The 11,592-nt window shown below is 44.1% G+C and overlaps 1 protein-coding gene across 1 annotated transcript; it reads left to right on the top strand.

Moving 5' to 3' along the window:
* Positions 1–1,142: 1,142 nt before the first annotated feature.
* On the top strand, positions 1,143–9,696 carry ZNF19 (zinc finger protein 19). The gene is made up of 4 exons (XM_007462970.1): positions 1,143–1,175; positions 4,201–4,327; positions 4,899–5,012; positions 8,603–9,696. Exons 1-4 carry the CDS (start codon positions 1,143–1,145, stop codon positions 9,694–9,696), a joined length of 1,368 nt encoding a protein of 455 aa, XP_007463032.1.
* The last annotated feature ends 1,896 nt before the right edge of the window (positions 9,697–11,592 follow it).

Here is an 11,592-nt window from a genome sequence, read left to right as displayed (position 1 = left end):
GGAGAGTATTGCACACAGAGACTGTCAGTTCCAAAGGTTCTAAGGTTGGAGAAGAGTGGTTCATGCAGAGGAGCAGTAGGTACAAAGATCCTGAATTAGCATAGTAGATAAACTGAAAGATGATGAGGCTAGCAGGAAATTGCAGCATGCAGTGAGTTTTGGAAGATGCTGGCTTTTTGGTAGAATATGACTGGTTAACAAGAATACAAAGTGTCTGTAGGGGATGATATAATTAAAGTAATAACCCAGACCTTGTGGCATGTTGTGTGGCCTCTTCAGGGTCCTTTGCTAATTTGTTTCTGGTTATCACTGGGTGTAGAGTGGGGTGATGATCAAAAAAGATGCCTGCCCCAAGGTCCAAGAAAAGGAAACCTTACTCTAAGATTCTTTTTCTGATTTTGGGGGGGTTACTTTTACCTATTTTTCCGTATTAACCTTAGAATCACTTTATCAAGTTCTAAAAAAAAAAATCCTGTTGGGATTACTATCGGAAGCACTTGGATGTAGTTATTAACGCTTGGCCTCTGGAATCTGGCTTATCTGGTTTGGGATCCAAGTTCATTCATCCACTGGGTGACTGACCTTGGTAGAGAAAATTATTGTCTTAGACTTGTCTTCTTATTTGGAAAAAAGAAAAGGTTCAAAGGATTATTGTGGAGATTGAATGAGAGAATATGTATTTTTCCTCCAAAAACATATTTCTATTTGTTTTTACCTTTTATGTTTCTCAGTAAACTTTTATTTTAAAAAAATGAAGGTCTGGATTTCTCTTGTTAGGGTTTGCTTTGAGTTTTCTGGTGTCTTTTGCTTGTTTTGCTCTTTGTGTATTCATGTTCCCCTGTACTCATGTCTTAGGACAGGCAGCGTTGCATGATGTTGGTGAGTACAGCCTATGGTGCTGAGGGCAAATTACTTACTTTTCAAATTCTCAGTTTCCTCAGAATTCAAACTTCATGGCATAATGTGGATTAAAAGAGGAAATATTCATACACCACTTACCAAGTGGCATTTAGTAAATGATTGCTACTGTTACTGGCAAGTTTGTTGTTTTAAAGGAGAGCCTTTGTCTGGGTTGGGCTCACTCTTGTTTCTCTTTGCTTCTTCCCTCAGCCCCTGCCCTTCATTGAGAGGAAGCCCAGGTGATGGCTGTCATGCCCCTGAGAGCCTGGCACCAGGTGAGCTGTGATTCCCTCAGGTCAGCCTTGGAGAGATCTGATTTGAAGGAAATGGGGGATGAGAGAGATGATTCTGGCAAAAGTCTTAGAGCCAAAGCAGTAGGAAGACCCTTGTTGATTCTCTTCAGTAGGACTGGATGCCAGGGAAAGCTGATGATGAGGGATTGAACAGCCAGAAGCCCAGCAAGTGATGGCTGGAGAGAGTGTCCTGGGCAGCAGAAGCCTAGGCTCCTGCACTCTGAGGATCTCTGTTGAGCTAGATGGTTCCCAGGTTCAGTGGTTCCTCCTACAGAGGGACCTGTGAGAATGAAGGACTCAGGCTGGTGCTGTAGGTATTGATTACACAATGAGAGTAATCGAGATTAGTGAGGTCACAAGGTTCTTGGGAAGTAGGGGCAGAGCGATGGCAGGAAGAAGACAAGAAAAAGTGGGCTTGTCCCATTTATTAAAGAAGTTGAGGACTTCCTTGGTGGCGCAGTGGTTGAGAGTCCGCCTGCAGATGCAGGGGACACGGGTTCGTGCCCCGGTCTGGGAAGATCCCACATGCCGTGGAGCGGCTGGGCCCGTGAGCCATGGCCACTGGGCCTGCGCGTCCGGAGCCTGTGCTCCGCAATGGGAGGGGCCACAACAGTGAGAGGCCAGCGTACCGCAAAAAAAAAAGAAAAGAAAAGAACTTGGCTTCAGAATCAGGGAAAATATATTTTCCTTGAGGTCAGTGCTGTTGGCTAATCAAGGCAGGGGGCTGTAATAGGAATAATCTGCACTAGGACAGAACACCTGAAGTGAGGGATCCCATAAAGCCTCAGTGGCTTTGTGGCCTTGAGCCAGTCACTTAACCTCTTTGCACCTTAAGTTCATCTGTGAGGTTGAAGTAAGGTAAGTGAGGTAAGTACCTTACATTTGTGGGACAGGGAAATGTATGGTAAGTACCTTACATTTGTGGGACAGGGAAATTGATTTCTTGAGTTGATTTTACTTTTTGAGACTGATGAGTTGCTGGGTGTTCCTTAACCATTTCCTTCTTCCTGGGACTTATTTGTCCAGTAACTTATCATCTATGAACTATATCCTAAGTCCCAATCCTGGATTTCTGGTATCTGGCAGGTCCTTCTGCCTACTGTCTCACCAAGACATTATCTTACTTGTTCCCGTCCTCCTCTGATCTTCTGTAAGTTGTTAGTGAGTTACTGGTATCACCGTGTCGCAATCCTGACCACTCAGTTTCTAGGTTGCTGAGTAATTGTTGACTCTCCTCCCCCTTGATACCACTTTCAGAGAGTTACCAAGTCTCACTGCTTCTCCTACTATCTCTTGCACTTGTCCCATCTTTTATATTGCCTTCATTCAGGGTTTGTCATTCCTTTTCTGGGATTTTGTTTGCAGAGTTTCCCAGCTAGTTTCTCTGTGTATAGTCTTGTGCTTTCCCATCACCAACTGTTACCTGATAGAGCTTGGTTTCCTGAGCTCGGATTTTATCCTGTAGTCCAGGGTTCTCAGACTTTGGTGTGCGTCAGAATCACCTGGAGGGCTTATGGAAGCACAGATTGCTTTCGGATGGGGCCTGTGAATTTGCCTTTGCAACAAGTTCCTAGGTGATCCTGCTGCTGTTCTGGGGAACCACACTTGGAGAACCACTGTTGTAGTTAGTGGTGACTCATTCAAGGAAGTCATTCAGTTGACTGAGTCAGTTTGTCATTTTAAGTTGTTGATTGTATGGCTGGCTGAGGATGGATTCAGAACAGGACAGGCCTGGGATTGGAGTTAAGTATCCCCATCCCATACTACTGTACTGATTGTACCATAGGGAAGAGGAGTCAGATTCCAGAAACATATAGACAATAAAATTGGCAGGATTTGATTACTGACTGTTAATCGGAAATGAGTAGTGACTAGGGCAAGTAAGTCTAGTGTGAATTTCAATTTTCTAACTTAGGAGACTGGGATGAAATTCGCACTGTTAAATGAGAAACAACACTGTCACTCACTGTGCCAGTTAGTTATGTGAACTGAAAATAGAGTCAGTTTGGCAGGGGGCAGGAAGGGGGGATGCATTTGGTGTTAGATGGGTCAGATGTGTTAGGTCCCTCAGGGAGTGTGAGGCAGTGCTAGGGAGATCTGCAGAATCAGTTGAGGAGTTGGAAGGTGGCAGGATAGTCACTGTGCATTCAGGTAACCAGGTTTGATACCAACGTCTGGGGAATGAATAAGAGTTTTATAAACCAGATCCTGAGCTCTCTGGGAAGGTAGAGTTGGGACCATCAGAGAAGGGAAAGGGTGACTATTAAAAAAGCATGAGCCTTAGTTGGCAGAAACAATTACAGATTGTCTTGGAGGTATAAAGAAAAGCAGTTAAAAGAAATACCCAGCAGCAATTTGATTCCAGAAGCATCTTTTCCCAGGAAAATGCATCAGGAAGCAGAATAGACTGCCCCCGGCAGCACTGAGCTCTCTCTACTGGACATTCTTGAGCACAGGCTGTACAACCCCTTCTTCAAGCAACAGATGAGGGTTGGATGAGACCAGTCATCAAGGCAAAATGTGACTCTGTTCCTGTCATGTGGACTTGAGGTTTAGGGTAGAATGAGCATGTGTGGGGAACAGATGGATTGACTGGGCATTTGGGGCAGTGAAGGGGGAACAGGTCGATCCTGAGATGCCACCTCTGAGTGGTGTCTGGAGAGACTGAAGCTAATTGTTTCCTTGTAGTTGCAACTATAAAAGACAAAGTTTTATAAAATCAAAGAGATTTTGCTCTAGGAGTATTAATTAATGGGAGACTTTCCAGGGTTTTCAAAATGTGTCATGTTTTATGACACTAAATTTTGTGTTCAAATGGAAACTCTTCTGGTAGTGAGAGAAGTTCCAGATTTTTGGTTGTAGCAGTAGTCATTTAACACTCAGTTCTTTCACATTTTCTCATTACTCATCCTTAATAAGACCCTTCCCTCATACTGTCCCCTGTGCCCCACACTCTGGCCCTGAGCCATAGAATTGGCTCTGAGGCAGCAGGAACCTCTTGTTTTAGGAGGTGGTGACCTTTGAGGACGTGGCTGTATACTTCACCCAGACAGAATGGGCTGGCCTTTCTCCTGCACAGAGGGCCCTGTACAGAAGTGTGATGCTGGAGATTTATGGGAACTTGACGTCTCTGGGTAAGGCCACTTTTCTTCTGGGACTCAGATCTATGCTTTCCCATTTCCATCCTTTTTTCCTCCTTATCAGCCGGAGGTGTGGTGTGGAAAGGGAGGAGTCATCTCTTGTATCCTTCACTGATGGTTCTGGGACTGATACCAAATGACCCACTTGAGAGCTTGCTGGGTAGGGACAAGTCTTGGGTCAGTTTGGTCTCAATATAGGGAATTGCTGTCGCCTGGTAAGAGTATGATCTGTCCTCCCAGGGGCTCTGCACAGTAAGGAATAAGTAGCATCCATTGCCAGATAAGTTCTCAGCTTGTTGCTGTCTCCCCATAGTGTAAGGAAGGGTATGACCCCTTCCCTGTGTTTGCATATGTCCTGCAGGATCACTAACTTATGTACTCTTAGGTGTTGTTTTAGGAAGAGGTCACAAATGCTCAGTTTCCACTTGAGCAAAAATCTTGGCTTTCCCCAGTCCTGAGCCCTATTCTGTGGATCTGTTTTATTCTCACTGAGACTCCTGAGCTTTTCCTTCTTTTGACACAGCAGACACAGGACTGAAAGGTGCCATTTTCTACCCCTTTTCAGGATACCCAGTTCCCAAACCTGCATTGGTCTCACTTCTGGAGAGAGGGGATTTGCCTTGGGGCCTGGAGACACGGGATGATCCCCCTGCACAGGGGACCAAAGACATCTGTAAAAGTAAGTGAGGCAGGTTTAGGAACAGCAGCTACAGAGCTTTACAGAGCAGTATGTTTTAAAATGAACTATGCTGGGAAGGATTTAAATAAAACAGATGGGGCTTCCCTGGTGGCGCAGTGGTTGAGAGTCCGCCTGCTGATGCAGGGGACACGGGTTCGTGCCCCGGTCTGGGAGGATCCCACGTGCCGCGGAGCGGCTGGGCCTGTGAGCCATGGCCGCTGGGCCTGCGCGTCCGGAGCCTGTGCTCCGCAACGGGAGAGGCCACAACAGTGAGAGGCCCGCATACTGGAAAAAAAAAAAAAAAACAGATGATTTCTCAAAATAGGTAAAATATGAAACCATTTCCACCAATCTTAATTCTTACTAACATATTTCCAATTAACACATCTCATAATTCTCGAATCTATTGCTCCTTTCTTCTTTTTTAATTTAAAAAATGTTTTTTATTGAAGTATAATTGACATATAACAAATTAGTTTCAGGTATACAAATAATGATTTGATATTTGTATACGTTGCGTTAATGATCACCACAAGAAGTCTAGTTAACGACCGTCCCCTTACATAATTACAAAATTTTTTTTTTCTTCCAGTGAGAACTTTTGATTTACTCTCAGCAACCTTCAAATATGCAGTACAGTATTGTTAACTCTAGTCACCATGCTGTACATTACATTCCCATGACTTATTTTATAACTGGAAGTTTGTACCTTCACCTATTTCTCTCACTCCCTACCCCTGCCTCTATCAACCACCAACCTGTTCTCTGTAACTGTGAGCTTGGTTTATTTGTTTTTGTGTGTGTGGTTTCCTTTTTTTAGATTTTAGATATAAATGAGATTATACTGTATTTGTTTTTCTTTGTCTGACTTATTTCACTTAGCGTAATGCTCTCGAGGTCCATCGATGTTGTCACAAATCGCAAGATTTCCTTCTTTTTTTTATGGCTGAATTAACATTCTTCTGTGTATGTGTGTATGTATGTATCAATCACATTTTCTTTATCCATTCAGCCATCAGTGGACACTTAGCTTGCTTCAGTATCTTGGCTATTATAAATAATGCTGCAATGAACATAGGGGTGCATATATCTTTTCTAGTTAGTGTTTTCATATTCTTTGGTTAAATACCAAGTGTTTTCATTTTCTTTGGAATTCCTGGATCACATGGTAGTTCTCTTTTTAATTTTTTTTTGAAAGCTTCTTTATTTATTTATTTTTGGCTGTGTTGGGTCTTCGTTTCTGTGCGAGGGCTTTCTCCAGTTGCGGCAAGCGGGGGCCACTCTTCATCGTGGTGCGTGGGCCCCTCACTGCCGTGGCCTCTCTTGTTGCAGAGCACAAGCTCCAGACGCGCAGGCTTAGTAGTTGTGGCTCACGGACCTAGTTTCTCTGCGGCAAGTGGGATCCTCCCAGACCAGGGCTCAAACCCATGTCCCCTGCGTTGGCAGGCAGATTCTCAACCACTGCGCCACCAGGGAAGCCCTTCTTTTTAATTTTTTGAGGAACCTCCATACTGTTTTCCATGGTGGGTGTACCAGTTTACATGCCCATCAACATTGCACAAGGGTTCCCTTTTCTCCACATCCTTGCCAACACCTTATTTCTTGTCTTTTTGATAATAGCCCTTCTAATCAGTGTGAGGTGATATCTCATTGTGGTTTTGATTTGCATTTCCCTGATGATTAGTGATGTTGAGCACCTTTTCACGTGCCTGTTGGCTGTCTGTCTTCTTTGGAAAAATGTCTGTTCAGATCTTCTTAGTTTTTGGCTTTTTTGGGTTTTTTTTTTTGTGGTATGCGAGCCTTTCACTGTTGTGGCCTCTCCTGTTGCGGAGCACAGGCTCCAGACGCGCGGGCTCAGTGGCCATGGCTCACGGGCCTAGCCGCTCTGCGGCATGTAGGATCTTCCCAGACTGGGGCATGAACCCGTGTCCCCTGCATCGGCAGGTGGCCTCTCAACCACTGCGCCACCAGGGAACCCTCTTATTTTTTAATTGAATTGTTTGGGGTTTTTTTGCTATTGAGTTGTATGACTTCTTTATATATTTTGGATATTAACCCCTTATCAGATATATGGTTTGCAAATATTTTCTTGTGTTGATAGGTTACCTTTTCATTTTGTTGGTTTCCTTTGCTGTGCGGAAGCTTTTTAGTTAACTGTAGTCCCACTTGTTTATTTTTGCTTTTGTTGCTTTTGCTTTTTCTGTCAGGTTCAAAAGATGATCTCCTAGACCTATGTCAGGAGGTTACTGCCTATGTTTTCTTCTAGGAGTTTTATGGTTTCAGGTCTTACTTATGTTCAAGTCTTTAATCCATTCTGAGTTAACTTTTGTGTCCATTGCTCCTTTCTGAGTTTCATCATTGCCTGTCTCAGAGGCCCTCCTTCCTTGGATGGGATAGATTTATTCAGGAGCAGTTTTTGAGCACTTGTCATGTGCCAAGCTTTGTTTTAGAAGCTCTGGAGGATACAAGTTATGGAGACAGATGTTTAGAGCTGCAAAATGTGTGTCAAGTGCTGTTGTTGATATATACGCAGTGGGCTGTGAAGCATAGCAGGAGGAGAGGTTAGAGTAATTTCAGTTTAGAAGCTCAGGTGATGCTCCTTCAGTGGCAGGGCCATTTGTTCTGAGTTCAACAGATAAGAATGGGTTGCAGATGGGAAAAAAAGGAAGGTAGTCTGACTGGAGGAAGGGAATAGAAGATCCACTGCAATTCCTGGTATAATGTAATATCTGACAGAGACTAGTATCTGAAATATATAAACAACTTTCCATCTCAACAGTTCTCTGCTTTTGAATATTTGGCACTTTCATTTCATTAGTCTCGTCTCAATAGCAGGCTGATGTTGGGGGTTTTAGTAATCTCTAAAATCTCTATCCAGTAGTCCCCCCCTTATCTGTGGGGCATACATTCTAAGACCCCCAGTGGGTGCCTGAAACTGTGGATAATACTGAACCCTATGTAGTTGTTCCTGGGTATCTCTCGGGGATTGGCTCCAGGACCCCTGTGGATACCAAAATCTGCAGATGCTCAAGTCTCATACATAAAATGGCATAGTACAGTAGGCCTCCTGTAACTGTGGGTTCTTCATTTGTGGTTACAGAGGACTGACTGTGTATATGCCATGTCTTTTTCTATACATACATACCTATGATAAAGTTTAATTTATAAATTAGGCACAGTAAGAGAATATCTAAATTGCCAGCATCACTCCTCTTGCACTTTGGGGCCATTATGAAGTAAAATAGGGGTTACTTGAACACAAGCACTGCAATACCGCAGTGGTCAATTTGATAACTGAATCAGCTACTTAGTAATAGGCAGGTAGCATATACAGAGGGATGATTTACATCTGATCAGAGTGGGATGGCTCTAGTTTTCATTATGCTACTCAGAACAGTACACAATTTAAAACTTAAGAATCGTTATTTCTGGAATTTTCCATTTAATATTTTCAGACCGTGGTTGACAAGGAAAGAGAAACTACAGAAAGGGAAACTGCAGATAAGGGGGGATGACAATAATTTTCAGTGTTCTTTTGTTTTCTAGTATAATCCTCAGGTGGCATTTTTGTTTTCTGTTTGTTATGTCAGATGCTGGGACCAACATTGACAATGAGTTAACATCTACATGGGGAGTTTCTGAAGAAAGAGATATGATGATGTCACATGGGCCACAGAAGAATGTTCTTAAGAGAAACAGCTTCCTAGAAACATGTGAACTGGAGAAGCACCAGGAAATCCCCACAGTGAAAAACATTAGAGGAAAGGTTCCAAGAATCCACTATAATAGGAAACCCTTCAGATGTGAGGAATGTGGAAAATGCTTCAGCTATTTTTCTTACTATGTTAGACACCAGAGAATCCACACTGGGGAGAAACCCTTTGAGTGTAATGAGTGTGGAAAAGCCTTTAATGGCAATTCTTCATTAATTCGACATCAGAGAATCCACACTGGAGAGAAACCCTATCAGTGTGAAGAGTGTGGGAGAGCCTTTAATGATAACGCAAATCTGATCAGGCATCAGAGAATCCACAGTGGGGACAGACCCTATCTCTGCAAGGAGTGTGGAAATGGTTTCACCAGTAATTCTGAGTTTGTTATACACCAGAGAATTCACACTGGGGAGAAACCCTATGAGTGTAATGAGTGTGGAAAAGCTTTTGTTGGTAATTCACCACTGCTGCGACATCAGAAAATCCACACTGGAGAGAAACCTTATGAGTGTAATGAGTGTGGCAAAAGCTTCGGACGGACTTCTCATCTTAGTCAGCATCAGCGTATTCACACAGGGGAAAAGCCTTATTCTTGTAAAATATGTGGGCAAGCCTTCAATTTTCATACAAAACTAAATCGGCACCAGCGAGTCCACAGTGAGGTGAAACCCTTTGACTGTGTAGATTGTGGAAAAGCCTTTAGTGCTCAGGATCAATTAAAAAGGCATCTAAGAATCCATATTCAGGAGACTTCCTATGTGTGTGATGAGTGTGGAATAGTCTTTACTAGCAAAAGAAGTCTGCTTCAGCATCAAAGAGTCCATACTAGAGAGAAACCCTGTGAATATGTCAAGTATGAAAAAACCTTTAGGACTTCTTCCCAGCTAGATCATATCCACCCTGGAGAGAAGCCAGTGCTGGATGTTGGATGTTTTGGCCTCCCAGAATTTTTTACGCCCTTTTACTGGTAATAGTACACTAAATTTCCTTTTGGATTCCGTCTTCCACTCGGGTAGAATTTGTGACACGGCCCCAGCTCAGCTGCAGGTTCCTTCCCTCAAGCTATAGCTGTTGGTTCAGATGTCAGTAGATAACCAAAGATAGTCCAGTTAGAATCCCAGACTTGGCAAGAGTTAATAACCTTGTAAATGGTGAGTGTGGCCCTGGCACAACAACCAGATGGCAGACTGTGGCCTGGCAATCCTTTCACCTTCCAGTTAACAAACTTTTGACATTCCTACTCATTAAGATCTTAATCACTCATACTCGTTAAGCAGCTGAGCCTCCTAATGGGCAGTTTCACGGTGGCTGAATGGTATTGGAGAGCCATGTGCACCCATGTGGACTTTGGAAAGCCTGCCAATTATGAATTCCATGGTACTGAATAATCCTCGAACCTCCCAGTACTTCACTGAACAAGAATTTTCTACCACCCTTAGCATTTGGTGTCTGCTCTTTGTCGTGGAGAGAGGAGACTGGAAAAATGAGCAGTGTTTGTTCTTTGGGAGTGGTTGATTAATGTGGCTGGGGGGCAGTCATGAATCCTGGGCTACCACCCCCCCAGGAACAAGAGTGAGGTCTGTGTGCCTTCCTAGGGCACATGAGCTATTCTGGGCCAGTCTCTGAGATGCAAGGACCTGATGCCCAAGGAAGGAGCCTCGAGTTTACCACCATCATCAACCTTACTTTTCAGCAAATGGAAAAACTTCTTGCTGTCGTAAAAGGATAGCAAGAACATTAGATGGGTGGCTGCAGCCCCTGACCCTAAGTGAATCCCTTTCTACCTTGTGCTTCAGATTCTGTGCTGTGCAGTGGGTGGTCAGTGATAGGGAATCTGCTGCTTTCATCGAGCCAGCATCTGTCCTCGTGTCCAAGTGCAGCATCTCAGCTTTCCTTTGGGAGCTACATCTTACCTGCTTCCAGTCCAAATAGTTTCAGAGGGCTGACCCCACAGTCCACCCACCTGGCTGATCCCATCTTCCATCCTCTGATTGCTGTGATCAGTGCAAGGAGGAGAATGTTATCCAAGCCAGGCCAAAGGCATTCCAAGCCATGAGTTTTCAAGGAAGCCTACTGAAGGAGAAACCATTCCCAGTATGGACTTTAAGCTTGTGTCATCTTGGAGTTGCTGGATGCAATGAGAGAAACTGTGCCTGTGAATGGGACCACAAGGCAGTCAGCAGGCTGATGGTTGGAGAGGGACCAGGTCACACTACAAGCATGTGAGCCCTTGGACCTGACACCTCTGAACACAGTTTTCAACTTGTCTCTTGTAAGGATTAATTTGTCATTTAAAATACTTATTTTACTTGAGTAAGTGTGTGTAGTCCCTTGTAATCAAATAAGTCCTGACACATCAGGATCATTTTTAAAATTTTATTTATTTACTTTTGGCTGCGTTAGGTCTTCATTGTTACATGCAGGCTTTTTTTAGTTGCGGTGAGTGAGGGCTGCTCTTCATTGTGGTGCATGAACTTATTGCAATGGCTTCTCTTTGCGGAGCACAGGCTCTAGGCGTGCAGGCTTCAGTAGTTGTGGCACTCGGGCTTCAGTAGTTGTGGCTTGCAGGCTCTAGAGTGCAGGCTGAGTAGTTGTGGCACATGGGCTTAGTTGTTCCACAGCATGTGGGATCTTCCCGGACCAGGGCTCGAACCCGTGTCTCCTGCATTGGCAGGCAGATTCATTACCACTGCGCTACCAGGGAAGCCCACATCAGGATCAGTGATTCCTGAGACTCCCTCTGGCATGGTGTCCTCATTGGGCGGGGCATGTCTGGGGAAGATAAAGACACTGGGTAGGGTCAGATTTAAGGGGAGCTGCCAAACAACTCTGTCCCTGTTTCCTCTGTGTCCCAGGAGAGGGAAATC

The sequence above is a fragment of the Lipotes vexillifer genome, unplaced genomic scaffold (assembly GCF_000442215.2).
Source record: "Lipotes vexillifer unplaced genomic scaffold, Lipotes_vexillifer_v1.1 scaffold70, whole genome shotgun sequence".
Taxonomy (NCBI): Eukaryota; Metazoa; Chordata; class Mammalia; order Artiodactyla; family Lipotidae; genus Lipotes; species Lipotes vexillifer.
Note: the sequence above shows the minus strand (reverse complement) of the source record. Positions and strands in the feature narration are given on the sequence as shown.